At 37.7% G+C, this 19556-nt stretch overlaps 1 protein-coding gene across 2 annotated transcripts in view; it reads left to right on the top strand.

Annotated features, from left to right (window-relative positions):
* The window catches only part of COL4A2 (collagen type IV alpha 2 chain), a 143225-nt gene that overhangs the window by 74135 nt on the left and 49534 nt on the right, over positions 1–19556 (top strand). For both annotated transcript variants that reach the window (XM_064504018.1, XM_064504013.1), the window contains exons 5-8: positions 15204–15338; positions 15421–15465; positions 17620–17736; positions 18491–18562. In XM_064504018.1, coding sequence (XP_064360088.1) covers positions 15204–15338; positions 15421–15465; positions 17620–17736; positions 18491–18562 — 369 coding nt within the window. The remainder of the gene's footprint in view (positions 1–15203; positions 15339–15420; positions 15466–17619; positions 17737–18490; positions 18563–19556) is intronic.

Here is a 19556-nt window from a genome sequence, read left to right as displayed (position 1 = left end):
AGTAGCACTTAGTTCTACAGATTTTTTGGCATTAGTGTACAGCCTTCAAACAAGTGCTTCATGAACAGGACTAACTGCAGTTTATTCATTGCTTTACCATCCATGGTCATAACATTTTGCTCAGAGTAGTGCTGCCAAGAGCACACTGTATTCCTGTTAATATTACATGACAGCTTGAGATTTTTTGGAAACCTCCTCTCTCAGACTGTTTATCCATCCACATTGATATTTGTCTAAGATATGTTTTGCAGTCTGTTTACTTACAAATGCGTCAAAAAAGACTTCTGCTTCTTTAGAGTTTATTGTTTACCAATAAAATTTTAACCAAAAATGTTTAGAATGTTTGTATCAGTTGCCTGCAAATTTTCTTATCTGCAGTTTTTTTAATGTAAAAATGAATACCTTTCAATGATAAAAGGTATGTCCTCTAATGGGGTATATTTAGTTTATTCTGGCTACTGCATAATCTGAAAAAAAATGCAAAATAAACTGACAAAAGAGGACCTATTACTTTTCTATGTTTTGAAGTGATAAACTGCATCATTTGGACCTCATTTCCAAGATTCTTTCTCACAGACATTTCCTACTCATATCATGTAAAGTCTGTCTGAGCAAGAATTGAGAGATCAAGTTCTTGAAGAGGATTATTGCAGGGGTCTGATTATAATTACTAATAATATTTCTAACCCTTATTTCTCCAATTGTAACTCTGAATGCATAACTAGCAGCACTGCATGAAAACATTACAGTATTATGATTATTTTAGTGGGTTTATGAACTGGGCAGTGCAGACAGATTTTTGAGCAAATAAAAGGGTGTGAGTCAAAAGCTCTTCTTCACTGTGACTGCAGCTTGTAAGTAATTTTGTAGGAAGTAGAATGGAGCATGTGAACAATGATGGAAAATGATCCGAACTAATCAAACTAACTTATCATGAATGAATAGTCTTTCTGTGGAGATAATGAGGAGGGAGTAGTTTGGAATGGTGTAGGAGAATTAAACAAGGAGCTCTGTATTTCATACTTGTGAAAATAAGTGGTTTTGGAACATTGATTTTTCATAGTATTCATGCACATTTTTAGTGTCATCGTCTTTGCGCAGTGGTTGAAATGAGTCCCCCCATTTATGAGTTTTCTATTACTTTGTAGAGAAAACTGAGTATTGCAGATGAACCGTGCATATTTAATGTTTGTAGATCCTCTTGTAGATCAATAGCATGAAGATGCAAAGTCTTCCCTGCTAGATGAAGATGGGCAGCAATGACTCAGATTCCAGGGATACAAGTACTGAGCACTAAACCATTGCTCTCAGGGGTTTCCATGTTGGTTCACATCTCTTCCCCACTGCAACAAGTGCTTAATTGAGATACCATTTCTAACTTTTCCAAAAAGGAGTAATGGCTGACTTATGGCTGCAAGGCTTTAGAAATGCTGCTGTCACTCGGCACGGCTTCATCTCTTGCCCTGATTTATTTTGAGGGCTTTTTTTTTTTTTTTTACAATCTTTTTGCCATTGCTTAATATTAATAATTTGTTCATACACAGTGAACAAAAAGCTCCTTGCAGACCATTGGGGTAGGATTTAATGTTCATATCTCATAAGTTGAAAGCTGTATTTCTTAAAAAAGTATCAATTATTAGTGGTATCTTTATACAAATATAGAGAGTAACGCATGTGCTTTATTAATAGCTCTTAAAAAGACTGGAAAGAAACAATTCATTAAACAACTTTGGGGTAATAAAATGTACAGGAGGGAATCACTATAGTAACTTGTGGAAACTAGGAGTCTGCAGGCAACCGTATTTTGTCTGTGACTTGTAAATTCTTTGCCTCAGACCCACTGGAGTCCATAATCACCATTTGCTGAGGCTGTACACACAGAGAATTGGAGTGGTGAATGTTTCCCACTGAGAAGATAATAACAAAAGTGAACTATGCAGAAGGTAAAAATACTCCCTTAGATAATGAATTCCTAGTCATATAGTCATTGAGCAGGCACAACATTCTTAGTGCCTCTGTCAATTAGTAATTTTCTCAAATCATCACTAGTTTCTACTATCAAGGATTACATATTTGACTGGGTAAAGAGGTCATCTGTTCTCCAAGATATAACTTGAATGAAATAGCAAATAACTTAACTGAAAAACAGTATCCTAGAGTCTAATACTTTGCTATATCTTGAAATATATTTGCAGCTATTTTTCTCAACAATTTTCCTGTATTTTCAAAATACATTTCACAATTTTTTTAAGACTTTCTGCATATATATCTTAATTTTTTGTGAAAAGTTTGGTTTAGGACAGACTTCTGCAGAAATCTCGTAAGTATTTTGCATGAAATAAATAAATACAGTACTTTGAATTTCTGTGGTAATTTGAAATCTAAGGCACCCACATCTGAATGTCTAGACAGAATTTTATGAATAACTAAAAATGAATTGGAGAATTGTAATAAACCATGTTTCTCTTCAAAAGTAAAACTGTTTTACTGACTCTTGAGAGGAAATGTTTTTTGATGGGTTTTAATTTTTGCGTTCACAATCTATCAGAGTTAATAATGCCTTCTGTATGCTTTCTGATGGCTATGCAAATGCTTTTTGTATGATGCTTCATTAAAATTCTTCCTGGCTTGAGTAATCCCTGTGGGGTTGTATTCTAAATTTTTTTAGAATTAGTTCCATCTTCTCAATGTATCTAATGTGACCATGTGTAAAAACTAGATAAAATCATCAAGAATCATCAAGAGTGAAATGAATATGCAAATAGACAATTTTGTGGCTTGTTTCATTACAGTTGGGTGAATAGTATGCAACTAATGTTGCATTAATCAACTGGTATAACTAGAAATAAGTTTTCAGTGACTACATGTCAAGGAATGCCCTCCAACCTTATCTGTTTTAAAGAAACTAGTATGCTTTATAAGTTATTTTAGATCTACAGAGATCTGAAGACAACAAACCAAAGGGGGAATAAATACACATATAGACATATGCAAATTCTGTGGGTATCACAGAAAAAATCTAAGAGCTGTAGATCAGGTAAACAGTTAATTTTCAGATTCTTAAAGAGAATTCTGAAAGTCAAATGTTTTGCCATATTTGGTTATTGGTTATTATTGAGATAACTTTGAGGTTACCACTCTCCAGGCTATCTGTAATCTTATTGTGACTGTAGGTAATTAAATTCTATACACTGCATGTCCTGGATTTGTCTTGTGAATAATTTTAAAGATCTCAAACTGCCCATTCTCTCCATGTGAATATACTTGAAGACCCCATGATTTTTCTTTCATGAGCTAAGTCATGCTAGGGAATGTCTGTAAGAGAAATGTCATTGTATTTTTGTCCCTCTTCACAAGAAGCTTTACAAAGGGAACAGCTTGGTTTATTATTATACGCTCACTTTCTTCTTTAAGCTTCTATGCATGCAGCTTCTACCCATGCAGATTCTCTCATCTATGCTCTTACCTGCATAGACACTAACACTGTTTTCACTGTCTGTGCCTACTGGGGACTGTGCACACTCTCTCCAAGGCAGAGTGTGCCATTTATTTCCCTGTAGCCATCCTCTGGCAAAGAATAATCAGCTCTGTGATATTAATTAGAATGTCAAAAATGTCCATAAAATGCCTTGAGATTTGAATTTATGGGACATCTCAACTGTCTGTCTGAAGTAGCTTATTGGTGAAAGAAGATTTGCTACAAAGTGTGGACATGGACAGTTACTGTAGAGCATATGAGGGGCTGTGACACTGACACGCAGTTTGCTTGGTAATGACTCATCTGGCCATCCACATTATGGCAGTCTGTCATTGTTAACCTGTGACCTGAAACATTCTGATCTGTCATCCACGGCGATTCAAATCTCCATATCAATAAATGCAATCTCTCCCACTGGACTGCTGGAGCCATTTCCACAATTACATTATTATAGGTTGACCAAGACAGTGCAGCAGTGACTTTTTTGGCACCACTAATACTGCAAGCAGACTATGTTTTTCTGAGGGGGCACTAATTTAACAGAGCTTGGAGGCACTCCAGAATCAGAATCTAAACTCCTGAAGATTCAGTCCTGTACGTGAAGCCTCAAACCATTCCCCAGTGATGGGACACAGATTAGTAGGCATGACAAATTCTTTAACAATCTCTGTTATTCCCTTGGAATGTGAAGGCTCCTGCTGCTGGTGGTCCTTGTCTGGAAGGCTTTTCTTTTCCTCTAAATTAACTGTATTTTCTATCAGTTAGAGAACCATCTTCATTTTCTCCAAGGCCTGTCAAAGTAACAGGATCTCCTTCAAGAAAAAAGCAATTCACCCTTACAGATTAATAGTACTTTCACTCCCTCAGTGTCTGCTGAATGAAAAGGAACAAGAGGTCAAAAAGAATGGTTTGTTCTGATTCTCATTCCAATCCTCTGCTGAACCAGCCATGGAACCCAGACTGTCTACTGTAAATGGTTTAAAACTTTCCACTAGCTTTTGAAATAAAAGTTTGAAATAATAGATGGGTTTCCTCCTTGAAAAGTCATAGAAATATCTGCCTCTTATGTGCTCTAGAACACATTCTCTTTCGTATGAATGAGGAGATTTTAGAGCCTGCAAAAGACTTGTGGGCACTCCTGGCTTCCCTTTTGGCTACCTCAAAGGAGGCATTATAGAAAGGTTAGGGCTTTCATAAGGATCTGGAGTATTATATCATCTTATTCAAATATATACTCCACTCGTCTCTCTTCTGGACTGCTGCCACAAGCTACATTCAACAAAGAGAGTGTTTTATTCAGCTAGATGATATAGAAGTAGTTCTCTAGAACTTAAAGTATTTTTAATCTCCTTCTTCCTGATTTAAAAAGGAAAAAAAAAAAGACAGACCTGTATGAGACCACAAAGACTTCTCCAAGTAAGTGGCTGTTATAGCATTTTCCCCAGATCATTTAGTTTTCTTAGATCTTTTAGTTTTATCTAGTAATGTCAACTTATAAAAATCTTCTGTGAGGTTGTGTATACAAAAGACAGGAAACTTGTTTGTGTCATATTGAAGAGAACTGTTGTCAATTTTCAGTGTCACCATTTATTACCTAAAGATGGCAAGATCTCTCATAGATCACTTACACTATTTATTGATTGTAGAGGCAAACCCAACATGAAGCCGGGCTCAGTTTAAAGCCCATCAAAGTGATTGCGTTAGAATATTTGCAATGTTAACAAGCCACATCCATGGGGACACATAAGGGTTCATTTAGCTTCAGCTGACTCAGGAACTGCATTGATACTAACATCAAGATTAGCAACTCCTGTAGGGAAAACAACTGTGCAGTCTTCATGCAGATGATCTCACAGCACCCTACTGTTCATGAGACCCATCTGTCCAAGAGCATTAACAGAAAAATAATTTCACTTGTTTTTGCATAAACAATGATTCTTCACAATGCTGTACACGTGTCTCAAAACCCACAGTCCTTCCTCGCAGTTTGGAGCCCACTCATCTGGGCTTCCAGGGAACTCGGAGACCATCCCAAATTTTAAATTCCCAGGATTGGAGCATGAGGGTGTCTAAGGTCTACACACAGTCCTTTGCAGATGCTGCTAGAAAGTATATTCTGGACTCCCATGTAAAGAGAATATATAAGGGGGACTAATGCACAGAACATCTTAATGTCACAGCCTCTATAAGAGAATTAAATTCTTTTGAGAAATAAAACAGCCAGTAGTAACTTGCATTTGAATGATCAAGTCAGTTTTGATAGCTGTTCCCATCACAAAAATAGTTACAGATTTGTTTAAACAGAGGAGGAGCAGAGAATGGAAAAATTGGCATATGATAGACTGAATTCCTGCAGGGGTTTTAAATTTCACATACTCTTAAACATGGAGTCTAATGAGCTTAACATTTTGGCCAGTTGCACAATTTAGAAATTTCAACAGTGAATGGTTTTTGGACAGAAAAAAAATGTTCTCACAAATACGAAAAGTGAACAGATGTTACTATTGGTGCTTCCAACGCCTACTGACAGAAAACATCTGTGTTGAACTTCCTGAATTTTAAGATCTTGAGAACACTCCCACACACCAATGAAAGCCATTTGAAAACAATTGGGCTGGCAGATCAGTTTTTGAGTTTATTACTGAATGTTCTAATACAAGCAGGTGCTGGTTGTTGTCTTGTCTTTAAGAGCCTAAATAGCCAAGCAACAAGTTTGTGATTATGTGAAATAAAACCTCTGGCTCACTTTGTTATACAAGTTTTTGCTATTTTGTGTGGATTGTGATTTAATAAAAGGAATAAAAGACTATTGATCCTGTAAAGTCAATGGTTAATGAAATAAATGCAAAGAATGAAATAAGATTTCAGTGTAGATTTTAGCAGATTAGGAAAATTACTCTATATCATACATTGTCCTGGAAAGCATCTAGCCTTTTTAATCCTGTCAAAACCCATGTTGAATGAACAGAATTTTCTCCTGTTTTGAAAGCATACTCATTGTGCTAAAAATGTCCTGAGGCATTCCCTGTCCCTCGAAATACTCGGTCAAACATTTAGTAGGTACCATGACCAAATTCTGCCCTTTTATGTAAGAATGATACCATAACTGTCTCAAAGTAACTGGGAGTTCCCTGCTTCCTTGTGCTCCACACCCACTATCTTAATATTTGTCTGGTTGGAAGAGCAAATTTGGCAAAATGACTTTCCTTTCTGGTGAATTTCTTGGTTGAATATCAAACTAACCTTCTCCAATTAATTAAATGATAATGAATGTTTCCCAACACTACATGTTATGGTAGTGTTCTGTAAAATATCACTAGCTCATGATCTCAAGTTTGCTGTTCATGTTTTAGAAATGTTACTTCAAATCAACTTAGTTATTTTAGTTAACTCTTTAATAAAGACTTAGTATTTAGGTAGAATCCAGAGGGACAATATTTACATGTCAGTGGAATTAAATTATTTCCCATCGTAGACATGGACTCCTGACTGTGTTACTGGCCTCCAAGTTTCAAAACTAAGATTGTTGCCCTCAGTTTAACCAACGTACACAGGAGTAACTCCGTTCATCGCACTTCCATTCTCACGCTGACCCAAGGCATCTGCCTAGAGTACGCAGGGTGAAGCCCGCCCCAGCCGTGCTAGCTCTGCAGACTTCTGGAATCCAAAGATTTCTGAAATCCTCAGATTTCCCCATGATTATTTTATATCCTTTATTCACTGTCAGAGCATCATACTTTAGCAGGGTCTAAAGTAGGCAGAAATTTTACTATGCTTTAAATGAGGATGATAGAAACTGAACTAAGAAGCTATAAAGAAGTGCTGATATTTACGTGACACTTAGTGTTCTCCACATTTAAGGTGCATTCATTTGAGCTAGACTGAATGTCTGCATTAGGGTATATCATGCCATAAGATCCCCTCCCTTGAAGGGAGCTTTGGATGGCTACACTGAATGTAGACACATAAATGTCTTTATTTGTTAATAAATACCATCCTTCAAAAAAAAAAAGTTATTACAAGTCCTGTCACGTAGAACATGCTCACCAGGTAGGTGTATTTGGTAATTATGTCTTAACTCTGATCCTAAATTTTTGTGCTAATGAATTACCATGAAATAAACTGGGCTGTGAATGCATAGCCTGTCAGCTGTTACACCTCCATTATCTGTGTGTGCGTGCTGACCCTCCTACAGCTTACTTCTCACAGGAAATGGGGTAAGGTACTTCGTATTTACTACACAGTAAGAACACAAATGCAGGCAAGCTCCACAGAAAACTGATGTGTTGCAAACGCAGACCCTAGCTTGCCACCTTACAGTTGGTTTGTGCAACTATATCTTAACAGAAATACTTCTTGGGGGTTTTCAGAGCTATCACCTTCCTATTCTGCAAACAAAAACACCCTTCCCCTCTGCCCACTGCTTCCTTCCCATATCTTCTCCTCCTTCTTCCTCTCCTTTCCTCCATGTAATGACCTTTTGAAGACTTAGCATGGAAATCCTCCCGCAGTTTTGTGTAGACTTGCCCTTTCTGATGTTTATCTTTGAAGGAACACTGCCATGGCCCCAGTTTCATTCTTTCTAAAGCAGCTCTGCAAAACACAGAAAACATTTCTGATATATACTTGTATGTGTTTTGTGGCATGAAGAAACTTTTAACTGGTTCTTTTGAGTGTTTGACCTACATTCCAGTGTGTATTTTCTTTTATGCATGTTTTATCTTCTTGGGTGACATAGCAACTTTCTGGAAGATCACAAATTAGATCAAACCGTGGGAACAGTACAAAATTACTTCAGTCACTGACTGCAGAAAAGAACTGTGGCTTCTGGTAAAGAGAATCCTTTCATAGCTGGTTTTTATGAAGATTTAATGTTTATTCCTTCCTTAATTAAAAAAAAAATCCAACTTCTGCAAGCTGAATCACTGCTCAGGAATTAACATTAATGTCATTTGGTCACTTCTGTCCTGAGAGAAAATGTTGCATGTCCAGACAATGTAGTTGAAAGAGCAGCAAATTATTACCATGCCACTAGACTGAACTAAATTCATTTTTTAGTTATTTTTAACTTAACGCTTATTTTTTTTTACTCTTAAGCTTCTGTAAAGTAGTGAAAGATGAATTAAAAATAGAAATAACAGTAAACCATGTAATTTTTTTTTTTAGGCCTAGTGAATCTCTCAGTGCTACTCTGTCTTTTAGAATTTAAGATAATGTAGTTTAAGGCGTATGAGAAAGACTTATGTCTATTATGAATGGTAAAGTTAGATCATACAAGTCCGTCCATACCTAATGCTGGTAACCCAGGGTGACAAGCTAATTCCAGCCCCATGGTAAAATACAGATTCAGAGCATAAATTTAAGAAAATGCAGACATATGGCATTAAATTTAAATCCAGCAATCCACTGGAGAAATAAAAGAATAAAAGTTTTGCTCATTCCTCTTAGAACATTATGTTTTCCTGTTGCACAAGATAAAAAGACTGAGCAATTAAACACAGGGCACCTAAAGAAGCCATGCTGCACTCTTTCATGATACATTTCATTCCATTTAATTCTAACTTTCCCAGCTATTTCACTGCCAGGCATTTTGCAGAAGCAGTCTGCTTTTGTTGCCTTAGACCTAGCACAAAGGCATTTTGACCCCACCTGAACTCCTTATCAGATTTCCTGAAGTTTAATGCAGTCTGTAAACGTGCACCTGTGTTGTTTAACATCACTTCAAGCTGCAAGGGTTAGTGCCATCTAGTGAGGAGCTTCTGAATTCTCTCTCCTGTACTAAAATAATGCAGATCAAGGTTGATGATCTTTTAGAAAATAATCATTATTGGTGTCCTGAAGACACAGGAATAAAAATGAAATGCTAGTATGTTTACCAGCCAAGTCAGCACAGACTTCAAGCCTTTTTTCTCCCAAAAAACTTTCTTTTCAGTAAATGCCATTAGCGGCTCTGTATGTTTTGCCCTGTATATTTACATTTTCTACCATTCAGCTGAATTTCACGAGCTTATTGTAGTTTAGTGTAGTTTTCCCTCTTAGAATTGCACAATGTTGTCTAAATCTTGCTGAAACAGAACTTTGAGTTGCTGAGACACATGGAACCATTCTCACTCAATTACCAACGTAAAGCATAATCCGTTTATGGCTCCACGGCGTAGAAATGTACCAATCTCTTCTGCATCATGGTAAATGCTCTGCTCATGAGTGACTGAAGTTGTGCCCAGCGGAGCACGGCCTTGAAAGCAAGGTGTTTGTGAACTTGGTTTATTTCAGTAACAGTGGAAAAGTGTGTGTAAATGAAAAATGTGGTTTTAGCCAAGCTGGCAGGAAAGAAAGGCTGCCCACATATCCATGCCATGGAGGGATTATGCAAAAATAACTCTAGAGATGTTACAGAGCCTATGGGTCTTAAACTTGTTTTGGAATTGGTTCTGTAAATAGTCGCTGGGCATTGTCTGATGTGCTCTCTTGAAGTCCATCTTGTACTGGGCAGCATAAGGCAGCACAGAGGTGAGCACTCTGGCTCTAAATGAACTAGTGCACCTACTGGGAGCAGTTTAGCTTTGGCAGTAGGTTTCTCCTCATTTGATCAGATGTTACATTTAAAACTTTTCAGTTTCTTTGAGGTGCACCTGCTGGAATGCCTTTTCCTGGATTAGCCCTTTTCATCAGCTCAGAAGTTGCCTATTTTCCGTATAACCCATTTTATTGCCATTCCTGCAGAGTTGCTTTCTGTTGTGCTTGCTTTTGTCTTCCATTAATGGTATTAGATCTAGGTTCTTGCAGTCACTTCCTTTTCCCATCTATTCCTGCAGTAACTGTTGCAGATCCAGTTCTCTTACAAAAATTTCACTCCCACTTGTCTATCACACAGTCAGATCACCATTGCCACAGGAAGTGAACTTGTTCTTTCAGAAATGACCTTTTTTAAAATGTCAGGGAACTGACCTCTTTTCTTCATGTCCACTGCTAAGTAAACTATGACCTACAAGGGTCATTTCCATTTGGGGAATACTGAATCATCACATTCCATATACCAGAAGTAGTTACAAAATAAAAGCCTATGATGGAATATGGTGAAATGGGTTCAATTACAGTGAAGCTATGCAGTCATTCTGAATCTGCCTCCTCATTATTCCAAATCACTAATTTTCTCCCTCTCCGTATATACACATCAGCAAAGTGTTTCTTGGCAATTCATGAGGATGTCTTTGTATTTTAACCTCTTTGGAGCAGGGAGTTTCACTTACTCTATCTTTATTTGTATAACAACTTGAACAATTGATTGCTCTCAAAATTAGCACAGCTTTCCCTACCAGTTGTATTTCCATAGTCTGAATTTAGCAGTAATTTAGAAAGAAGAAATTATTACAGGATGATATCTCTTTTATTTGACTGGTCCTAAAAGAGTTGGAATTTAAAATTATCGTTCTGAAACATTCAGTGCAGATTTAAAATTCTGTTTGGGATCTTACTAAGTCCACTGGGACTTAATCACAAAATAGTTATTAAATTAAATTCCAACCATGATAGCATTTTCTTTCATGTTCCTCATTGGACAAGCACCGATGTATATACAAGATTGCAAACGTTTTCTGGGAAGATTTCTTCCAGGCTCCCTAAATTTCTGACCTTTGCTCCTCTCTGTAAATAGATTTTCCACATGACTGTGCTGGCCACGTGAATTGTGTGAGACCTCTTCCAGCTGGTCTCTGAAATATCAGAGACTGCATCCTGACTTTGATAGCTTTGTAATTCATCTGAACAGTAATGGAAGTTCAGTATAAAAGTGAAGAGGAAGGTAAAACTCCTCGATAGCCTTCAAGATATTCCATTGACCCACTTCTTTTTCTTTCCACATGCTCCCTACAAGGTGATTGTCAGATAATATGCCACACACTCTTCTGTAAGCCTCTTAACACTGGCCTGTAAATGTACTTCTGATGAGAACTAATCATTGCATAGTCTGGATTCTGAAAAAGTTCCAGTTTGCCTCAGCAAAATTTAAAACCTTCTACTGGAGAACAGGATGGGCAATAACACATTTTTCCATTGCTCTGTTTTTCATTTAAGAAAAAGGAGCATCAGAGAAAGTACATTGTGAGTAGTTTAAAATATGACACATAGGGTTAGCATATTTCCCTAGGCTTGCCTTCTTTTTTGACCTGAAGATTTTATCTGGAGAGGACATCAGGGCTCTGGAGACTTTTCTAGGATTTCTGAACCTTCAGGAGCATAACCGGAATTGTACCATGCAGATGTTTCACACAGGGAAATTCAGGACTCTAACAATTTAGTCAAATAAAGCATCACTCAGCCTTTCAAATTGATTGTCTTTGCTTAAATCTCCTTAATGACCTTTGCAAAAGAGCAAATGTTCTTAGGTCATCTGCTAATGAATAAGGGACAAACTTGTTCAACAGAAGATCTAAGATAAAGAAAGTAGATTAAAAGTTGACATGTCTGAGTTAACAAAGGTTAGCAAAGTTAATTCAGTTAACATGATGAGTTACTTACTGGCTAAAGAATTACACAAACATTGTCATGATATTAAGTACTTCTCCAGCTCTAGCTCTAGCCTTCTGATAAACTAGTCCCAGAAAGATCAATTGTATTGTCCTTATTGCAAACAATAATGTAGGATACTTCATCCAAGGACACCCCCATTTCTCAGTAAACAAATATTCTGACAGTTACCAGGAAAGCATGGGGAAGCATGGCTCTCTCCCTCTTTTTCCATTCCTTGTTTACTCCTTCCTCCATATCAGATTGGAAAATGGGACTGAAAGTGGGAGAGTGGTATTTGGTATCAGAATTAGTGATGTAACTGTGTCCCATGTAGTGCTGGCTTTGAAGTATTATACCTCTGCATGTCCCCTGGAGGAAGGTGTGCACCCTATTGACTATCTGAACATAACTGGCATTTTATCAGACGCTGCAATTAAATGTTTTACATTGTCTGCTGCACAAGAAATGAGCGTATATATGCACTAAAAAGACTCTCTACATGTCCCAGGTAGATGAATAGCTTCTGGAATTTATTTGATCACCTTCAGCTTTCATTTACTTCAATAAAAGAATGAAGCAACACTTTCAATATAGAGAATCCAATTCTTCTGTGTGTTTGTGGAACGAACTAAAAGATTTCTTTCCAGAACTTCTCAAAATTAAAATTGAAACTTGAGCCAGCTCAAATGCTTTTCCATAACTGAATTTGAATAATTTTTCTGTGTTTTTATGTTTTTACAGGTGTGTAATACACACTTTCTTCCTCTTAAAGGTCCCTTTCCAGATATGGGTGGGTGGTCTCTACTTTTCTAACCATAGTAGGTAAGAAAAGGCAGCAGCAGGAAAGACTTCTTTTCCTGTCCACAGAGCTCACACTGCTGTACATGTTGGTTCAGATTATTCTAGTGACTTTAATCAGCAAATTTCCATTTGAGACAGGTAACTAAGAAAATAGTGTCTGTTGTGAATCTGGCTAGACAAGGGTCTTCACCACCATAGGATAATTTCCAGAGATTCACAGATTAAAAACAAGCTGAAAACTATTAATGTGGAGAAAGATTCATCTGTAATAGCAAATTGCAACTGGCATAAGTAAAGGAGCTGCCACTTGTTCAGATGTGTATGCTTCCCTGCCAACAGAAATCATATTATATTTTATATCTATTCATCTGACCTTTGTTTCTTCTCAATTTGTTAACATAAAAAATGAAAAGAAATTGGCTTCCTAAAACCTGATATTCCCCAAGACCCTTACAGCAGGCTTGCTGTAGAAGTAGTGGTGCTATATAAAACTGGGATTGGTTGTAAGCACAGGACAGATTCTGTTTCACTCTGACAACTCGAACAGTTAAATCCATTGCGTCCTTTAGCCATGCTCCTAAGCATTCAGTTCTGTCAGATTAATTGTAAAGCTATAGCAAATAAGGTGCAAGAGTTCCATACTGGTGGCTAGTCCCTGAGGAACTAAATGTAATTGTATGCATACAGGGTCATTCCTGCTCTTTTCCAAGTAAAAGTGGTACTGAATTTTGTATGTTGTTTCATTATGTCAGCTTCTCAGTATAGACTCGTTTGAAACAATACAATTTTAAAATATAAAGACATATTCAGACAGCTTTACTGTCACTTTTCCACAAAAGCTATATGGAAAATTGATTTTTTTTTTTTTAAACCAGAAGTAAGATAGGTTTCAGTTGTAGTGTTTGTCTGGCGGTTTGTCATACAAACAACTAGAGTATTTTTGCATAGAGCTGCAATTGATGACTTTTCATTATAAATAGATGGTTGACAATGATATTTTGGAAGAGTGTCACAAGTGGGCCTATCCATTACTGCAAGAATAAAGCAAAGTTTGTCTAAAATTCAAGAAGGTATTATTCTGTATCTTGACTACTGCTTTCTGAATTCAAGGGAACTAGGATATTTAGAAGTTCATTTCTTTCAGTTCCCGCACTTCCCTCCTTCATTCCTCCCCCCCCCCCCATTTCAGTGACATTAAATGAAGTTAAACTAGTATCCTACTTGCAAAGGATTTACAAGATCTTTTAACTCTTTCTTTCCAAGCATGGGTGAGCGTGGAAAAGGAAATAAGATGTTGTAGGTGGAAGAGGATATGTACTTTATGCTAAAATAAGACGTTATTGTTTTTATTGCTTGTTTGTATATATATTAGTGTTCACATTTTGCTGTAATTCTTGCTTTGTGAGATATTGATGTGTCTGTACAATGGTCTTTGAAAAATCTAATTGCATTTTAAAACTACATTCATTAGAATCTACTTAGTTAGAATGTCTTGGTAAATGGTGTATTACACTGTTCAAGCGTATTTCTCAAGAGAAGATTACCATGATTTAATATTAAGGTGGCATTAGTGCACTGAGTATTGTAGAGCATACAAAACATATGTGCTGTTGGTGACACTCCATTTGGAATGGTTTTCAAATGCTTTGGTTCACGAATCTCAGACATACTGTCACAACCCCATTACTTAAAACCACCACTGTGTCATTTCAAAATGATGTTTTTCCCTGTTGAGCCTTGTGATGTTGGCAGTCAATAGAGGATTATATTTAAACAATGTTTGAAGTGGCCTGAAGAGAGTCATTAGTGCTGTTTTACTGAACCAACACTGGGAGGAAACTTTTAATGATGGGGGAGCCCTGGGTGCAACTCTTCAACTTATGTGGATGCCATACCCTCATAGCCTACATGTTGAGTCATCTTTAGGCTCCATTGTTAAACAGAAATACCATCCCACAGAAGCAGACGGTCTTGCTATTAAATATCCAGTTCCATTTGTAAGAAATATGTCCATTAAGCAGACTTCACAATTAAGCATGTTTTATTTGCTTGGAGTGTACTGTAATTGGTAATGTTGTAGATTAATGAGCATCACTCTTGAGCAGCCAATTTTCCTGATTCCAGAGAAATGACTTTCTTTCGTAGAGTAACAGAGAATATTCAAGTAGGAAGATCTTCTTCTTGATTTTTGTCTTAATTTCCATTTATGGATTTCAGGCACAATGCAGTCACTGTTCTCAGAGCTTCTCTGTGTGGTGTTACCAGATGACGTTCATCAAAGAGTCTGGCCTGCTGAAGCGAGATTCTTTGTTTATTTTCTCTTCCAGAGATTGACTCCATTGCAGTAGTGATAACTAATCCAGCTTCATGCATTACAACTGTTCCTAGATAAATGCTTTTTTATTACTTTTATCAGGGCCAGCCAGGACTCCTTGGATCGCAGGGGTTCACTGGACCACCAGGATTGATGGGGATCCCAGGAGTGCAAGGTCCCAAAGGTCACAAAGGTGAAAGAGGACCTCCAGGAATAAGTGGACCCAAAGGAGAAATGGTAACTTCTGAATATCAGATGTTTCAGCTAATGAACCAAATACTGGGAGGAACATCATTTTAATTGTGCTGTTTTACTCTAGGGGCAAAGAGGAGTGACTGGATTCCCAGGGGCAGATGGCGTCCCTGTAAGTAGACAGTTACCTCATGTTTTAGAAATCACTATCTGCAAATATTTCAGATTGGTTTAATGCCTTTGTACCTCAGTTAAAATCTTTGGGCTAAATTCTGCCTCAGCCATATACACACTTCTAAGCCAATACCATTTCTTAAAGTAAGTGAAACTGCAGACGTATAACAAGAGGACAGAATTTTTGCCCCCTGTCTCACTCCCTCAGATATTTAAGGTCCATTTGCTTTGATCCATGGAGAAATCCATGCAAAGGGACAAAAGAGGAAGAAGGTTTCCAGTGTCCCTGGAGGTTATCCAGCTAAGCATGCTCTTTTGTAAGAGAGAACTATGAGATAAGTACTTCACCTCTCTTAGACATGTGAGCAAAGGACACCAGTGGGTCATTCCTTAATTATTGCAGAGTTGTAAAGCACTGAGAAAAAAATCAACAATTGTAAGAATACTAAGCATTGTAATTTGTTTTATAGCTCATATGGCATGATTGAGATGGTAGTCTTAAAAATCTTACTAAATGCTAAATAGTGTCAAACTTTGAACAAATTGTCCAGGTCCATGAAACTGAAATATTCAAAGAGGAAAACTGGGTTAAGTTCACAGTGCGGTATTTTCCCAGCTTACACTTCTTTACTTCTTGTGTCATAAAATAACAAAGAAATCTGAGTCACTGGAATCCCTAGACAGATTTCCCAGGCTTGGGTTTCCTTTGTAGTGCTCTCTGACACCAGGGCCTCACTTTGCAACCCACACATCCACATCCACTCTCCTTTCACCCCTTTTTGTTTCCGGAAGAGTTCCATATCAAGTTTCAGGGCTTTCTCTGTCATACTCTTCCTCCTCTCTCTCTTTTTCCCTCTTAAAGGAAAAGCTGAAGACCCTCTTTACTGTTCTTATTAAAACTCCTGTAGCCAAGGATCTTGTTCATCTCACCACTTCATACTGAGTATTTTTTAAGTGCTGGGAAGGATAGTAAATCACTCTGTTGTAAAGGAGGGGAGTGATTTACTACCTGCTTCTGTTACCTGAGCAAGTTTTTTTAGCACAGCCTTCAGGATGTCTGCACATTGCAGAGAAGAGGGAGGAATAGAATACCTTCAGATATTACTCCAGCCTGCATGCTTATTGTGACCTGCCCTCATGTTCCCCTGCCCTTCCCACTCAGTTATGTTCCCCAACCAGTTTTCTCAGACCAAGAAATAAATCTGAGGGCAAATAGGCACAAACAAGTAGGAACTGTAATGGCAAAGCACTGGGATGCGGGGCTGGAGGCCAAGATAGGATGGTGGCAAGCCTAAACCTGTTCTGGAGTGAGGAGTGACAGTACTTGATGGAGCTAGGTAGGGGCATGGACAGATTTCTTTTTATTCTAAGCAAGGGAGCAGAACCAAAGAGAAAACTCTTGTTCTAGGTAATGGAGAAGGGAGACATGTATTCTGTTTACGTTAGTTTCCATTTTTTCTGACTGAGTCCCCTGGAAGAAAGAGCTACTCAAAGTCAGGTTTGCTTCCTATAGATCCCAGTGCAGCCAGAAGTAACTGCAATAAGGTGGATGTAGTTGAAGCAATGGAAATCCAGTTTAAGATAGGAGTTACTTTTTTCTCCCTTCCTGTACCTCAGATGCTCAGTGGGGAACTTCAGCAGTGCCCCCTATTTTCTTGGTTTGAGCTCCTCTGCTTTCTCCCCATGTCTGTACTTACAGCTTCATCCTGACACCCAACCAAATGCTCCAAAAGCATCACTAACTTTTTTCCTAGCTCGTTCATAGCCAGTAAGGAACTTTTCTTCATACTTTTCCAGTGTGAAGTGCTGAAAGCAACATAATCCTTAACAATCCCAGTTCTTGGTAACTCCCTGTACATGAGCCTCATCTGGTTTAGTTCTCTGATTAACAGAGACTGCATTGAACATAGCTTTCTTACCCTTTCTGAAAGGTCCTTCACTACTCATTTTTTTCATGCTGTCTGGGGCGTCTGGTTCAAGCTGCAGCTATATTAAAAAAAGGCACTGTCTGTTTCTTTCTTTCTTTGAAAATCATAGTTTCCCATGGATCCAAGCCTTGGGCTTAATGTGAGAATGTCTAAATACTGTGTGACTACAGGAAAAGGAAAACTAGAAACAGATGGATAGATAAACACTTTTTTTTTCTCTACAGGGTCATCCAGGGCAGCCAGGATCAAGGGGGAAACCGGGTCATGACGGCTGTAATGGGACAGCAGGTGATCCTGGTGACTCAGGAAGCCCAGGACCCGCTGGTTTCCCTGGTACCATTGTAAGTAGCTGACAGTATATGAACACCAGCAGCCAAGATCATTATTTTGGTGAATTTTTTTTTCAAGTACGTGTTGGAAATCAAATGGGAGAGCTCTTAAATGGAGCTCCCTTTTGGCGTAGGATAGTGTCCTTGTGGCCCTACTGTAGAAGTACTGCACAATGATTAGTTATAAATTGCAGCCAGGGTAGAAGGCCTGCTCAGAGCTATACCTATCCCACAGGTCCTGCAGGGAGATTACTTCAGGGAAACCTGTACATCTTTATCCAGCAATGATGATATCAAACTCATAACCTTTTATTTCCCCAGCCCACTCCCAAATTGTATTTATTGTTGCTGAGCTAGCTGCCAGAGAAATTGCTGGCTTTCTTTAGAGCGATTGTGGAGGGTCATGCTGTGATGAAGTGTGGAGCTCCTGCATTTCCCAGGTCAATACCCAACCCTGAGGTACCCCAGCTACTGTTCGTGCTGGGAGGCTGGGGTTGTGAGTGCTATCCCATATCACTCCCGCATAATGGGAAGCTCTTCCCCTTAATTGGGAATTTCTGCTTTTACATACCCATGAGGATTTATATTTTGTGTTTATACCATGAATTTCCAGAGCTAGGCATAGTCTTTGCACTTGAACAGCAATGTGTATATACTCATGAAAAAGCTGACAAATGTTTTTCATTACTCCAACTGTTTATGTGCTCATAGATGATATGAAAGCTTACTTTTTTTTTTTTTTTTTTTTTTGGTCACGGCAATCTAGGGAATCCAAGGACCAAAGGGCCAGAAGGGGGAGCCCTATATACTACCGCCAGACATTGCTAGCCAATACAGGGTAGGTATATAACTCTTGTGCACTGATGAATTACAAATTTGTATCCACTCCTGTTTTAAAAATAGATAGTAGTGAGTTAATTTTCTTACATTCTTAAAGCCATGTTCCAAAGGACCCACTTGGATTTTTTTGTAGATTTTGCAAGGCAACTTCCACTTTCTCTGGTGACAGTAAAGCCTATTTCCAGGGAAGAGATGTCCACTCACTTATTTGCAAGGAATGCCAACCTACACGCAGTGGAGAACTCTGAATAACTGTTGATTTTAAAATGTTTATAACTTTGTATTTTTAAATAGAAATGCAAATGTTGTAGTTCAAATATTGTCCTCTTTGTTCAGTGGGCTACCTTCACATCATTCATGGCAGAATCATCCATTTGTCATAGTTTTGTCCATTGAATGATTCTATTTAATATTAGTGTCCTTTCTGTATAATTTTCCTACAGAATTTTGGTTGACTTATGATAAAATATGCTTCAGTAGATAATCTAGTTATCTAACCTCTAAGTATGGATGCTTTTACTCTATCTAATCCTTTAAAACTTGTGTTGTAGCTTTTTGTCATTTATATAATTTTGTGTAATTTGAAGGTATCAGATGATAGGGGGTTACATATATTAGTAGAGTATAAATTGTCTTTGTGACAAACTTATATAAAGTACAGCCTGCATATTAAACTGTCAGAGCTTTGCTCAGCACAGAAGAGATCTGCTGACATCATTCATGAATATTTTGTGCCAGTGATAAATGCCAAAATATGTTTTTATTTGACATATCTGTAGATAGCCTGTATTTTTAATGTTTTTTTTTTCCTTTCAACAACCCTTTAAAATGTGATCACTTGCTAATAATTAGTAAGGATTATGAAATTGCCTAAGTATATGATGGTCAAGGAGAAGATATTGACACCTATATTCATTCCAGAAAGTACTTGGTACCAAATTATGGTACCAAGTACCACTTGGTACAATTATTCCATTAAATATACTCAAATT

This window comes from Dromaius novaehollandiae, chromosome 1 (genome assembly GCF_036370855.1).
Source record: "Dromaius novaehollandiae isolate bDroNov1 chromosome 1, bDroNov1.hap1, whole genome shotgun sequence".
Classification (NCBI taxonomy): domain Eukaryota; kingdom Metazoa; phylum Chordata; class Aves; order Casuariiformes; family Dromaiidae; genus Dromaius; species Dromaius novaehollandiae.
This window is presented reverse-complemented; position numbering and strand designations above follow the sequence as displayed.